General features: G+C 55.7%; 1 protein-coding gene across 1 annotated transcript in view; it reads right to left on the reverse strand.

Annotated features, from left to right (window-relative positions):
* COL27A1 (collagen type XXVII alpha 1 chain) overlaps positions 1–15174 on the reverse strand; it is a 134341-nt gene that overhangs the window by 45565 nt on the left and 73602 nt on the right. The window contains 9 exon segments of the mRNA XM_032307703.1: positions 1464–1517; positions 1761–1814; positions 3751–3804; positions 8446–8490; positions 10212–10265; positions 11527–11571; positions 13184–13237; positions 13372–13404; positions 13406–13426. Coding sequence (XP_032163594.1) covers positions 1464–1517; positions 1761–1814; positions 3751–3804; positions 8446–8490; positions 10212–10265; positions 11527–11571; positions 13184–13237; positions 13372–13404; positions 13406–13426 — 414 coding nt within the window.

Here is a 15174-nt window from a genome sequence, read left to right on the forward strand (position 1 = left end):
TTACTTGTGTCCAGGCTTCTCATCCCTGGCTAGTTCCTCCGTATCCCTCCTCAGCAACTAGCACTGCCTGGCACGTAGTAGGTGCTCAGTAAAGTTCTGTTAATGAGGGAAAGGATGTTTATACTTGGCATTCCCCCTACAGGATCTTAAAAGCAGATGTATTTTCTTTTTCTTTTTCTTTTTTTTTTTAAGATTTTATTTGAGACAGAGAGAGAGCCCACGAGCAGGGGGAGAGAGGCAGAGAGAGAGGAAGAGTAGGAGAAGCAGGCTCTCCACTGAGCAGGGAGCCCAATGCAGGGCTCGATACCAGGACCCTGAGATCATGACCTGAGCCAAAGGCAGATGCTTAACCAACTGAGCCATCCAAGCATCCCAGCAGGTGTATTATTATTATTATTATTTTAAAAACCATTCCTGCACCTTCAGGGCTGAGCATAGGCCCAGCACACAGCAGGTGCACAGACAAGTTTGCTTTCCTTGTTGGCACAGAAAACTGGTATGTGCATGCTTTCCTTAGATTCAGACCCTCCAAGGCTCCCATTTCCTCCCTCATCAGACTCCATCTGAGTCCCTCCGTCTGGTCAAGGAGTCCCTCCGTCTGGTCAACCCGAACCCATCGTCCTCTAGTCCTCCCTGGGATCCTGCCTGGGCTGATCCCCTTCCTCTATACCCTTTCTACCTGCCTGAAGCCCACCTCTCCGCCTCCCCAGAGGGGGTTCCCAGCCCTGAGCCCAAGCCCTGTCTGGAGTGAGAACCCCTCCCAGTCTCCATCCTCCATCAGCCTAGACAGAGGGAACAGAACCTGTGAGGGCTCAGGATGAGAGCCACCCCTCGCCGCTCCCAATACCACCCTCAGGAGAGTACAGGGGTCCCCCACCCCGGCTACCCTGTCTCTCTCACCCTTCCCTGCCGTGGGTTCCTCAGGAATCTCCCTGGTTCCTCAGTCATCACAAGAAGTTCAGGAGCCCTGTGTCCTCCGCACTGTGCTCAGCCCCTGTGTCCCCAGCATTTCTCATCATCTCCAGAGCAGGTGTCACTTATGTATTGGGCTGTCTCTCCCCCAAATGCCAGGACAGAAGCTCCTAAAGGACAGTGGGAGTTTTCTGCCCTGCTGATGGCTGCACCCCGACTCCCGGAGCTGGTCCCGGGCACACACGATGTGGTATGTCCCGAGGGAATGACCAAAGCAACAATGGAGACTTGACCAAGAAGCTCCTGTGCCGGTAACATTTCTATGCAATGAACACGAGCTGCCTGGGTTCACCTGACCTATGGGATTACGCTACCATGACCACAATGCTCTTCTCTGTGTTTCAGATGAGCAAAATTTAGGTTCCAAGAAGCTCAATGATCATTCCTGGCAAAACAGAGCTGGGATTCAAACCCAGGTTTGTCTGACTCTGAGACCTGGACTCCTCACTCTTACTGGACAGGGGGTTTGAGCTCATGAGGGCTTTGCGTACCGGAGGTCCAGGCTCTCCGGGGGTCCCCACAGCACCGGGAGTTCCAGGATGACCCTACCGAGAGAGAGGAGAGAGAAGGAATCAGGTGAAGCAGGTGATTCTTCCTCCTTCCACCCCGGCTGGCTTGGCCCTGGCCCCGGCGCCAGCCCGGCGCACAGGGGCAGCAGCTCGGCCTCCTGGAGGGAAAAGGAGCCGGTCTTCCTGAATGCTCGGGGTATATAGGAGCAGGCAGAAGAGAACAGAGCTGTCACCAGCCCGGTGACGGGAGAGGGCAATCAGTACCCACTTGTTCCTTACCATCGATCCCTTGGGTCCGGGTGCGCCTGGGGGTCCCATCATGCCCCGGTCACCCTGTGATGGAGACAGCAAGTAGGGAGGTCATGGCCGGGGGGTGGCTCTGTAGGGGGCAGTGCAGAGGCCTTCCAGAGGCCAAAGAGGGAGGGATAGGGACTTGTCCAAAGTCTACAGTCACATCACCCAGGGTAGCAACAGGGGAAGGGGTGCTGGGATGTCACTCCGCAGAAGCCAGGAACCCAGTAAGCCCCAGGAGGCCTCAGCACCCACTATGGCATCCCAGGTAGCAGGCTACCCACAGGCAAGGATGGTCCTGCTCAGGGATGCGCGAATGACATTGTCCCCTTTGATGCCAGCCCATGTCACGTGGTCCTCACTGGGCCCAGCCTCCCCTGTGCTGGGCTTGTGGAGGTGGAGAAGGCAGAAGGCACTCTCACTCTCCCCATCCGCTGCCCAAACACAGATGAGATGCTGGAACATCTGAGATGCAGCTCTTTTCCTCTGGATCCATCCAGACCAACCGGGGCAGAGACCGTGGGCGTAAGAGATAGATCGCTGGACGAAGCGATCTTTGAATTTGAACTTGAAAAGCAAATTTGAGGGACGCCTGGGTGGCTCAGTTGGTTAAGCAGCTGCCTTCGGCTCAGGTCATGATCCCAGGGTCCTGGGATCGAGTCCCACATCGGGCTCCTTGCTCGGCAGGGAGCCTGCTTCTCCCTCTGCCTCTGCCTGCCTCTCTGTCTGCCTGTGCTCGCGCACTCTCTCTCCCTCTGTCTCTGACAAATAAATAAAAAAAAAAAAAAAAAAAAAGAAAAGCAAATTTGAATCCTGCCTCTGTTTTTGTGAAGCCCTGTGTTTTGTAACCACAGACGCAAATCACCGACACAGATACCAACGCGTAAGTGAGGGCATGGGTCTCGGTGCCAAGGCCCTTCAGCAGGGGATCTGACCCCCACCCCAGGTGCAGGGGAGTGGTGGGGAAGTCCTGCTTGACCCCAGAGAGCTGAAGGCTAACTCACCTAGGCACAGAGGGAGAAGGGGCAGGGGAGGAGGCGGCGTGTACCTGGCTGGGGGAAGGGGGCGGCACAGCCCATGGTTTGTAGGTGAGGAGGGACACGGAACATTGGAGCAATAAAGAAGGCCAGAGTTCGTTGGATGTTGCACTACAGTTGAGCAAGAACAGAACCGCCAGCGGCCACAGGGTGAAGGGCTCACCGAACCTTTCTGTACTGTTTTTGGCAACATCGTGTGACTCTGTAATTACGTCAAAATAAGAAGTTCACAAGAGAAGCGGAAGAGGAGAAAATAGGGAAGGTGGAGGAGAAGAAGGAGGAGAAAGGGTCTGGGATGTGCGGCCGTAAGAGGGCAGGCACGCAAACAGCCTGGAAAGGAAGGTGGGGCCCACGCACAGGCTTCCTTTCTCTGGCCCTCAGTTTCCCCGTCTATCCAGTGGGCATACTATCGGCTCCCCAGAACGCCAGCTTGCCAATCAGATTAGCCCCTAAAAAGAAAGCAGGTCCCCTCCAGGGCCCATGGTGGGAAAACGGAAGCCGGGGGGGGGGGGGCTTGCAGGTTGGGAGCTAATGCAAACCCGGTGATTTAGCTCTTCAGAAAGGAGGAGCCGTGGTTCTCTGGTCTGAAAAACAGAGCTGCGGGGGGGGGATTCCCGAGGCAGCCTACGGAGCCATGCCTGCTCCCTTCTGTTGCCCACCCCGTGTGGCTCTAGTGCACAGCCAGGAGGGCCCAGACCACGTGCATGAGCTGGTTGTCACACAGGAGTCTGGCTGCATGTGACGATGCTGACAGGAGGGCAGAACAGAGTCCCAGGGGATGCTGGGACAGGGGACCATGGCTCTCTGAGGGTCTGGAATGCTAGGGAAGCAAGGAGAAGCCAGGGGAGAGAAGGTTGAAATCCCCCGGGGAACAAGCCCCTTCTTCTTAAAATCTCCACCACAAGTCCTATTTGCTGATGGATTCTCCAAACCTAACTTACCTTTTCTCCCACGATCCCTGGCTCCCCGACGAGACCAATGAATCCCAGAAGTCCCTAGAAGAAACACGCGCAAAAAGCAAGAGAGAAGAGGCAGTCGCGTGAATTCGGGGACGTGCCCAGTTTGAAAGGCAACGCGCCAGCGTCTCCCAGCCCCTGGGGGTCCTGGCCTGCGTCCCCTGCCCCGCCCCTGGGGATCCTGCAAGAGCGGGGTGCCACCGAGGAGAGCTGCCTCTCTCCAGGCACCGTCCTGACTCCCCTCGCTCCGCCAGATGGTTCTGATCTCGGAGCCAAGCGGTGGGGCGGCTGCCAGCATATCCCTGGGAGGCCACACATTCTTCCCGTGCCAGAAGCAGGCTGGGAGGCGGTTTGGGGGACGGGCTGTGGGGGGCAGGGGGTGCAGGGATGGCCCTTACGCTGTGCTGGGAAGAGCCCTGCCTGTTAGAAATCTGTCCCCATCTTCCAGGGCTCTGGGGCCGCTTCAAAGAGAGAAACAAAGCCGCTCGCCAGGATGGAAACAGTGCAACAGCTTCCGCCAAAAGACTCGATTCCACCGTGGGAAGCGGAGGCCTTTACACTGTCTTGTGAAAAGGCTTCCTCTGCTTTCTGCAGGGCACACACCCACTCCCACTGCGGTTCCGGTTGCTCTTTTTAACTCCACTGGGTGATAACTGGCCTCTGTGTTCCAGGGGCTCTTCTAGGCGGCTGCCCGCCTCGCTGGGCCCGAGGAGGCACGCACATGCCCGCCCGAACGGCCTGGAGGAGCCCCTCGGGAAAGCAGACGTTTCCCTGTCCAGGCCCCACGCTCTTCCCCGCTGAGGAAGACCGGAGCCAGGGGGCGGGGGGTCCTGCGCAGTTCAGAGGCGCCACCGTGGCTTTGGGAGAACGTGGGGGCTGCCGCCAAGAGTTTCTGGGAGAATCGGGAAAGACTGAGGAAGGAGGGGATTCTTCCCATGTGATCTGCTCCTGGTCCCCCAGCCGGGTCCAGAAAGGAATGACGCCTTGAAGCTGAAGGGACACCGGTCAAAGGTGCCAAGCTGCATGCTCAGGCAGTGAAGCTGGCCGACTTGTCCATCCACTAGGGTGAAAACATGGCGCCCATTTCCAAAGGCTTAAGTCTGTGGTTCTCGGAGACAGTTTTAAACGGCAGCTTAGGCCACGACTGTGTGGGTCTTGCTGCTGTGGCTCCAAGGTCCATGCGCCTGTGCCTCCACCTGGGGGCCTCCACGGCGTGTGGCCATGAGCAGGGCACACACCTCCCCTCCCCGCACCAGCAACCCCACACCATCACCGCACCGTGGAGGTCCTGGTTCCCCGGGCTCCGAGACCCTTCAGGGTTGAAGTATGAGGTGAGAGGGGGTGAGGTACAAGGTATTAGGTCATGGCTAGTAAGTCACAGACAATAACCAAGTATCTGACTTTTGCAACAACTTATTTAAAAAATTAGAGCATTTTCTGGGCGGCAGCAGTGTGAGGAGCAACAGCTGGGACCTGCTGAGTGCCAAGCCCTGCACCTGACCCTTCTTCTGATATCGTCACTCAGCCTTTGGGTGTGTAGACCCTGGGCAAGTCACAGAGCCTCTCCGAGCTTCATCCTCTGCAGAGGGTGGCCCTTCCCAGAAAGGTCTCTCCCTCTCTCCCCAGGGTTATTCTGAGTCTTGAGGATAATGCATGGCACATGTAGGCACTCAATAAATGTTAGCCGCCTCCCGTCTCCTTCTGATTTATTTTAAAAGGGCATAGGGTTAAGACAGAGGCCTGGGCGCCCCACGAGGGAGCACTCAGATGTTTAGAGGATGCCGAGGAACGGGAATAAAAACGGCTCTGTTAAGAGGCCTCGGGCCGACTGGCCCAGAGAAACAGAAATTTCATAGCTACTTTAAATTTATGAGTTGTTGGGTCCTGGAAGGCAGGCAGGTCATAAACCTCAAACAAGAAGCCAAACAGGACCTTAATGAATAAGGGCCATACAGCAAGTGGCCCATTTCCCCACCCCGGCCCCCAGGACACCCATGGGGCGCTGTCCCAGAAGATCCTGGCTGGACCGTCCTGCGGGTGGAGATGAGGCTGGCCAGGAAGCCAGCCCTGGAGGCCCAGGGCTTCCACCTGGTCAGGGGAGTTGGGGGGGTGGGAAGCAGCTCTGACTGCTGCAGGCCCGGCTGGCTCCCCTTAAGCCAGCATGGGGACACGGGGGAGGGGGCAGCTCTGTCACCTCCAATGGGTACCACACAGGCAGGTCTGAGTCCCTGATTTGGGGCAGGGGTCTGCCCTGGTCCTCACGCCATCTACAGATAAACGGCTGTTGTCTGCTTATGTCTCCTCTTCTCCTTCCTTCCTTCCCTTTCCTCGTGTGCCGTTCCGCCAGGGGTACATGGGAACAAGAGAGCTATAGGTCCTCCACGAGAATGGGCCTCTCCGGGGTTAAGGGTTTGCACGCCCAGCCTCCCCCTGGACAGAGAGAGCTGCTTCCAGGCAAAAGCCCAAGCCTGTGATCATCTCTGTATCCCAGCACCTAGGACAGGGCCTGCTGACAAGCCCGTAGCGCTCTCCCTAGCTGTCACAAAATGGCAAGGATTTTCCAGTCCCTCCAAGGCAGATCTTGGGAATCCAGCGGCGCGATGTTTAACCTTGGCCCTGACACTTGTGTTGCTGTCTGGGAGAGCCTGCCAAGTGACCTAACTTCCCAGAGCCTTCTTTTCCTCATCTGTGAAATGAGGAGAGTTACTACCATCCCAGGGTTGCCGACGGAAGCGCAGGCAGGTGCCAGGGCCTGGTACCCAACGGCCCAATCAATGGAGCCAATACTGTCATTTATCCAAGGGAGGACCTTATAACCTCTCCTGGGGACCCTCTGATTCTGCCATGAATAAGAGACGCCTGCCCCTTCCCACATGGGAAGGGAGCCAAGGGCATAGCTGACATGCCGTCCCTGCATGCTCATGGGCAGCCATGGGGCTCAGGGTCTGCCTCACCATTCAGACAGGCCTGTCTTTCCAGCTGTGGTCCCAGCTAGCCAGGCATCTGTCTGGGGGCTCTGCTGACCAGGCCCGCCTGCAAGATGCCCCGGGGCTGGATGGCCACTCCTCTTGGCCTCAGCTATGCCACGCCCTCACTCAGTCACCCTTGCTAATCAGAGTGCCGATGTGGGCTAGGGTACCGCAGTCCTAAACTGGGGTTTCTGGAAGATCCCGTGGATAGAATCAGGGGATCCTTGAACTTGAAGAGGCAAAAAAAAAAAAAATCACAACTTATTCTCACTGTCCTCTGAAATTTAGCATTTCCCTCAAATCTGAGAGTAGGCAACAAACTCACAGTACCTGTTACTGTCACAGATATTTACACATCACATGACAGATTTCAAAATGCACAGATTTCAAAATGCGTCGCTAAGGCTTGTCACTGCTTCAAAAGTGAGGTCGTTATTGGACCTGCTCCTGGATCTCGTTATTTAAGGCATTAATAAAGGAGCTATCTAGGAATAGATCACATTTAGCATACTTTCATCACTGTATTTCAATATCATCAATTTCCTTTGTAATACTCCACTGTGCATTTTATGCATTTCACATTCTGAGAAGGGGTCCGTGAGCTTTGCCAGCCTGCCGGGGACAGAGCACAGTGCAAGGACACTTCGTGTCCCCGCATTCTAGGACTCTGAGGCTCTGTGTCCCGAGGGCCCTTACCATCAGCATAACTATGAAATTAAATTTGCTGATCGCATGGCCTTTTTTTTCCAATCAGGAAATATATCCAGGCCGTGACAGCCCTTCCAAACTCCTGGGCTTCCCACAGAATGCGCTTGAATGACACTGGAAAGGTTTCAAAAATCCAGTCCACCCCCTGCTTTAATTCCTTTCTTCCCCCCAACAGATGTTGCCGGCCTGGTGAGGAAGCCCGTCGTGCACGACTCTCACGCCATTGATGGCGTTTCTCAGCCGAGGCAGATTCTTCAGGGTCCCCAGTGCCGTTCCTCGCTCCGGCATGGGGCAGCCCCTTGCAGGGTTCAGGGGGGCTTCTTTAAGGGAGGGGAGAAGATTGCTACCTTTACCCTGACCTCCAAGCCCAGAGGTCAAGCTTTCAGGCAGTGCCTGCTCTCCGTCCCTCCCCCTCCACAGCACACACAGCTGCTTCTCGGTGGCACCGAGGATCCTGGGCCTCAATAATGAAGGTCGTGACTCTTGAACCTTCTTTTTAATGACGACTTGCATCCTCCTCTCCTCTTCAGACCTTGGCCTGACTTCCCAGCTAGCCGGAACCACTGAATTTCATTGAATTAAACCATTGAATTTCACTTTCCTCCAAAGTTAAGGTGGCCCGAACCAAGAGACCCTGCCAGGTGGTTATGCTTCTCTGGTCTTCAGCTTCCCTATCTGTAGATGGAGCACAGCCGGCGATTTGGAAGGCTCTTCCAGCTGTAATGTTCTGGGAGCAAAGTCATGTCATCCCTTTGGGCAAATGCTCCAAAAACATCCACAGAGGCAGGCCATGGGACTATGATTCATGGCGTTCTCATTCAGTGACTTCACCTCCCTGAGAGTCAGTGGCCATCTCAATGAAAGGGGAGACGCGCTCCCTGGGCCCAGGAGCTAGCATGGGAACGGATATGGGGGATGTGTGCGGAGCGTTTTACTGAAGGGCTTGGCACAGAGTCAGCGCTCGATAAAGAGTCTTCGTGTTCAGAGACCGGTATTGACTTACCTGCTCACCCACAGGCCCTGGCCGTCCAGGGTCGCCTGGCTCCCCCTGCAAAGGACAGAGGAGAATCACTTGGGATGGGTGATGGGAGTCTAGCCCCCTCCCAGAGAACACCCCCAGGTGACTGGCCTTAGTCCCCAGAATTAGGGAAGGATAGGAACCTCAATTCCAGAGTCTAACCTTGTAGACCCCAAACAAATGGCAGAAACGATGGGACACTTGGACAGAACCTCTGGCCCCAGACATGGCCCGAGCTGCCCGTTCCCTCTGAGTGGCCCTCGGCAGATGACTTGGTACCTTTGGGTTTGTATCTCATCTGGGATGTTCATCAACCCACTGCATTTTGTGGAGGTGGTAACTAAAGCCCAGAGAGGCAAGGTGATCTGCTCAGGGCCACACAGCAAGCTAGAGGCAGGGCTAGAATTGGAACTTTGGTCTGACTGATTGAAATCCCCATTTCTACTGGATGATGCTGCCCCACCACAGGAAGATCAGGGAGCCAGGGAGTCAGGGCACCTAGATCCTAGACCCTAAGCCACCAGACCTCTGCCACCAGCTCACAAAATGACTAGTGAGCCTTGTCTCTGTTCTAGGCTCAGCCTGCCTAGCTATAAATAAGGGAGATCAGACTCATTTGTCTCGTAGGCTATTTCCAGCTCTCATGCTTGGTGGCCTCATGTATAGCCTTGTCTGCCGGCTTTATCCCATGCCGCGGTGGCTCCTGCTCCTTAGGCAGTCACAGCCGCCCCGGTCTCCCCACAGTGTGCGCTGGAGAGGCGAGCAGCCCTGTGGGATAAATCCGTCCAGACTATGTCACTGCTCTCACCACAGAAACCCAGCTGGTATCTGAGGGAATGAGACCGAGACCGCAGGGGGCAGGACAAGGGCTAAGCGAGCCAAACTAGCCAGGAGCTGGGCTCCCAGATGGACACAGCTCAAGGCAATCAGGGTCCGAGCCTCTCAGCCTTCCCTCTGGCGCCTCCCACAGACCTCCTGCTCCTGAGAACCAGTGGGACCAGACAGACACACGGGCCATGTCTGCTGAGCGGAGGGGGACGTGGATGTCCTGGGCTACCCTGGCTCTGCCCTCAGCGTCGCGTGTCTGCCCAGAGGTAGACATGGCCCAACACTGTCCAGGATGGGTCGGAAAATCCAACCCTCAAGAGGAGCCCTTGGAAAACCACTAAGCAAGGTTGCCCGTGTGCCGAGGACCATCACTCTCGCACCCAGGCCAGGTCTTTTTTGATACGTTTAAAAAAAAAAAAAACTGTTACACGTTATTGACTGCACATCATGGGGGAAAGCTAGAGCCCACAAGAGAGAACGGTCATGTCCTCTGCTCCCACCGCCCAGAGAGAGACCCCGTGCTCACTGAGCCTCTGCTCTGAGCACGCAGGACCACCGTGCAACGGGCCCCCACAACAGGCTCCTTCTGGAACCTGCTTCCGACTACTGCCACAGCGCCGCTCCCACACACATGGGCATTTTTCCATCTCATGAACTCGTCCGCTTTGCCGTCTTTGGTGGCTGCATTGCGTCCCGTTACTTGAACTCTACCCTGCTATTGGATTTTGAGGTTCTTGTTCATTTTGTCCTCTCTGTTACCAATATGTTGTGACAAATGGGGACCGTTGACCGCCTTTCCACAACCGTCCCTGGGATGGGGATTCCAACTAGAGCCCTCATTTGCTGGCTCCTCCCCTTCTTATCTTCCCCAGTTGTTCCACACATGCCCGCCCTCAAAGCCCAGTCACTTCCAGGCCCCTCACCTTCATGCCATCTGGGCCGGGCCGGCCAGGAAACCCCTTCCTGCCAGGTTGGCCCTGCAACAGAGAGAGGTGAGTGTGTGGGGGGGGGGGGATTAGGTGGAGGATGGGGGTGCAGCATCACTGGGGTCCCAGCCTTGGCCCAGGGGAGCGCTGCAATGCCCCAGAGGGGGCAAGGATGCAGAGACCCGAGGGCCCCAGGCTGCCAGCTGGTCTGGAGATGCAGGGGTGGGGGGAGGGGGTGGGGTCTGGCAGCTTTGCGACCTCAGGGAAGTCTCCCCTCCCAGGCCAGTCCTGTTTTGTAAATGGGGATGTTGAAACCTGCTTTCAAGGAATGAGGAAGAGGAAGGAACTGGAAGATACAGGGTCCCAGGGGGAATGGAGAGTTTATGCCAGGGTGGCCTGGGGACCCCTGTGATCCCTGGAGCCCTCCCAGGAGAGGCATGACATCAAAACCAGGTTCACAATAAGGCTAAGACATTGTTTGCTGGGTCTCTCTCATTCTCGTGAGTGTACGCGGAGTTTTCCAGAGGCTACATGACATGTGGTATCGTCAACAGATTGAAAGCAGAAGCAGATGGGAGAATCCAGCTGACTTCTATTAAACCAGACATTAAAGAGATTTGCAAAAACGGTAAAACAATGCCACTCTTTTCATTAGATTATTTTGCTTTGGGAGAATATAGCCGGTTGGTTGTTTTGTGTTGTTTTCTTGTAAAACTATTGTTTTGTGACCATGAAATGGGCTGATTAATATCTCAAATGAATTGATAAATATATTTAAAAGTTTTCAGTCTTAATCACTAATATCCATAGAGGGAACGCACACAAAGAAAAGAAGTTTGGGTCTACCATCACTTTTTTTTTTAGGAAGGTAAACAGGCCTCAAGACCAAAACATTCACACACTTCTGGTTTATGCCCTCCCTGGCATGGGCCTCGTAGAAGGCCACTTGGAGCAGAGCAGTGGGGAAGATGCCAGGTGAAGTTCTGGGCTTGAGATGCTGGGCTAAACCCCTTGCTCTTTGAGCCTGATGGCCATGGGTGAAAATAAGACTAGCAATGGCGTTCTCATGGAGAGTCAAATGCAGGGAAGCTGGTGCAAAGCCCAGCACACGGCCGCAGGGCTGACACAGCCAGTCAGTTTCCCGCCTCTTGTCTCTTATCCTTTGTGTCTGTTCTAGTCCCTTCTCTGGCTGGCCCAAAGCTCTTGCTGATGACTTCTCGGCAGAGCGCCCCCCCCCCCCATGTGTTGCCTAGCTGTACACAGTGGGCTCAGGAACGACAAACCCCATCTCCCCGGGGCCAGTGACACTCACCTCCAAGCCGGGGGCCCCAGGAGGCCCCATGGGTCCCTCATCTCCCTAGAGGTGGGAGACACAAGAGAGGAAAAAGAAATTAATCCAGTGAGGGTCTCGGAAAACTTGACCTGTAAGGAGGGAAAGCGGTGGACAGGAGAGCCCTCCTGGACCAAGAGAAATGGTATGCCTGGTCCCCCCACCCCAGGCCCCCACCCAGGCCATACAGGGCCTTCCACGTGAAGGGGGCTCCCAGTGCCATCTGAATGTGACAGGCACGGGGTTCATGGCAGGGCTGGGCAGGAGGTCAAACCCTATCATATGCTGTGGGTACAGAGCCTCGACGGCAGCTCAAAGATACGAACTCTATTCTAAGCTCCACCATTGATTCAGTGACAGACCTTAACCTCCTCATGCCTCAGTTTCCCCATCTGTAAAATGGTGCCAACGGAGAGGACCATCCTCAAGTATGACCACTAGCCTACGCAGAGTTCCGAGAGGACAGTGGTGAGGCCCCATCCCCTCCTCTGCCACGAACATCACTGAGGAAGGGTGTGTGGGGACAGCAGACGGGGCCGAGGGGCATGAGAGAGGGGGGAGATGGAGAAGTGAACGAATGCAGGGGTGGATGAATGAATCCACGGGGACATGAGCAAGTGGCAGGCTCTCGGTGGTAGCGTGGGTGTAGACAGAGGCGCGTGGCTGGCGCCGTCCCTCCCCCCTTGCCCTTCCCTCCCTGCCCAATCTGGGCTCTCCCACAGGCCAGGGCAGCCTCCAAACCGGCCCCTCTGGCACTCCTGGCCTAACCCAGAGGCCCCCCTCGGGGGCCACCCCCCATCCCAGCTTCCAGGAAAGCAGCCCCACGTGGCCTCTCACAGAGCCAGCGCTGGGACCCCGCCAGACCCAGGACCAGCCGGCAAAGGGATCTGTGTCCGCTGGATGCCTGCCTGTGGTTGTGGTGAGCCCGGGCCTCCTGGGCTCTCAGCCGGGGCTGTCTGTGTGTCACGGGGGCCTTGGAGTCTGAGCCTAGAAGGGTGGTGGGGGACCTCAGGCATAGGCAAAACCCAGGGCCAGCCCATGGGGTGCCCAACAGGCCCGCCCACGGAGAACTTCTCAATCCCGTTCAGTGTGAATGAAGAAATGAGCCAATGTCCACTCTGCCACTTACTAGCTCTGCCAGTCGGGTCCTTCTCTGGGATGCCCCTCAGGGCAGCTCCCAGGGGCACAGACTTAATGGCACAGGGTCTTTGTCATGGGCGTCGGGCTCAAGCAGACCTGGATTTGAATCCTGACCCTGCCTGCCACTATCCATGCGACCCAACACGTGTCCTCACCCCGAGTCTCGGGGCTTTACCATCTACTCTCCCATACCCACACCCCAGGAAGCCGTGTTACAGACAGGAGCAGCAGCAGTGGCCTCCAGAGAGAAAAGCCCCAGGCGATGGGGATGCAGTGGCAGCAGACAGTCACCTGCCAGCCAGGCCAGGCCAGAGAAAGACCTTGGCAAGGTCACAGGGTAGAGCCGAAAAAAGGATGAGCGGAAGGGCGAGCCGGAGGCAGCCCAGGGGTGGTGTCCGGTCTGAAGAGCCCTGTTCCCCAGCGGGAGCCTCCAGGACCCCCGATGGAACCAGCGGGGCTGCAGGGGACAGGCAGGGGACACAGGGCCAGATGGTCTCACCTCGGGCCCCAGCTGTCCACGGGGTCCTGGCATGCCTCGAGCTCCAGGCTTACCCTGGTGAGAAAGGAACAGAAAGAGGTCTCAGAGGCGGCACCTCCACAACCATCAGAGGCTGGCAAGACCCCCAACAATTCCAAGCCAGGCAGCCAGCCCCAGAGGCCCGTGGTTTCCACAGAGCAGGGACTCACCTTCGTGCCTTCTGGGCCATTGTCCCCAGGGGGGGCCAATGTCTCCGGGGAATCCCTGAGGGGAAGCAGAGAACAGGGGTCACCCACGGGTGAAGGGAAGTGCTAAGAGCGTCGGTCTTGGAGGGAGACCAGTCCAGGTCTCTGTCCCTTCCTGCATGGGATAGGACCCCGGGCAGGGGCATTAACCCCCCGGACCCTGCAGTTCTCTGTTCTAGAACAGGGACTTGGGTAAGAGCCTGTGCATCTCTGAGAGTTGCTGAGAACATTTAATGAGATAATGCAAGAAAATACTTAATATTGGGGGGGCACTTTGGCGGCTCAGTGGGTTAAAGCCTTTGGCTCAGATCATGATCCCAGGGTCCTGGGATCGAGCCCCACGTTAAGCTTCCTGCTGAGCAGGAAGCCTGCTTCCCTTCCTCTCTCTCTCTGCCTGCCTCTCTGTCTACTTGTGATCTCTGTCTGTCAAATAAATAAAATCTTTTTTTAAAAAAACTGAAAAAAAAAAAAAAAGAAAATACTTAACATTGGAACAAGAGCACAGTACACATAAGATTGTGTGACCCAGGGGTGCCTGGGTGGCTCAGTGGGTTAAAGCCTCTGCCTTTGGCTCAGACCATGATCCCAGGGTCCGGGGATTGAGCCCCGAATCAGGCTCTTTGCTCAGCGGGGACCCTGCTTCCTTCTCCTTCTCTGCCTGCCTCTCTGCCTACTTGTAATCTCTGTCTGTCAAACAAATAAATAAATAAAATCTTAAAAAAAAAAAAAAAGAAAAGATTGTGTGACCCAGAATTCCCCATGTCCTGGGTCTACTGCTGCTGGAGACCCAAAGCCAGCCCTCCTGTGCTCCAAAAAATGGTCACCTTTGATTGCAGTGCGCCTACAGACACGATGCTGTTCTGGGTTTGCTACAACTTCAAAGGGCTTGGGAAACCCTGGTCTAACTAAGCTCGGGTCCTCCTCTCCAAAGCTGAAACACCCCCTGCATCCCGGCCAGGTGTGTAGACTCTGCCCCGTACCACCAAGGAGGGCTCACTGCTCCCAGACCAAGCCTGTCCCCAATGGCTGGCCATGCACTGGAGGTTTCTTCCTGACATGGAGCAGAGCCCCCTCCCTTTCCCCTTGACAACCTTGTGCTGCCCCGTAGGACTGCACAAAGCATGGGGGGTGGGAGTCGTTCTTTCCACAGTGGTCTCTGCACAATTTGGAGACCAGTTTTCCCCTCCTAGAGGCCTGCCCTTTGCTGTCCCTTCAATGTTTTCCACTCTGGGGCCCAGGGTCCCTCAGTCTTGCCACCTCCAATCGGTCAGCTTCCACTATTGGCAGTCACTAGGATGCCGGTGTGTCTCTGGGTATGAACAGACCAGCAGAGGACAGCACAGAAACATCCCCCCTTCCTTGTTGTAGGTGTAATACCTCTGGTAATTCATCCCAATGCTGCAGTCATGGTTAGGGCAGCCCCACTACTCCCTTAAACCAAAATCTTACATGAATCCCTGAGACCAAAATGCCTCCTCCCACATCGCCTCCATAAGCAACTTTTCCCCTTCCTTTTTGGTGACTCCCATTAAATTCCAGCTCAAACATCCTCTTACCCTTCTTACTAGCAATGGCAAGAATGCGTCTGAATTTTGAGCTAATAGAGAAAGCCAAAGCTACCACATCTTTTTTTCTTCAGATCAAGAGCCTCAAAGTCCTGTTCTGCCATCAAATCACTGTGTGACCCTGGGCAGGTTCCTGAGCATCTCTGGGCCTTGCTTTGCTCATCTGCAAAATGGTGACCACATCACCTTACAGGGCTGTTCT

Source organism: Mustela erminea, chromosome 12 (assembly GCF_009829155.1).
Source record: "Mustela erminea isolate mMusErm1 chromosome 12, mMusErm1.Pri, whole genome shotgun sequence".
Classification (NCBI taxonomy): domain Eukaryota; kingdom Metazoa; phylum Chordata; class Mammalia; order Carnivora; family Mustelidae; genus Mustela; species Mustela erminea.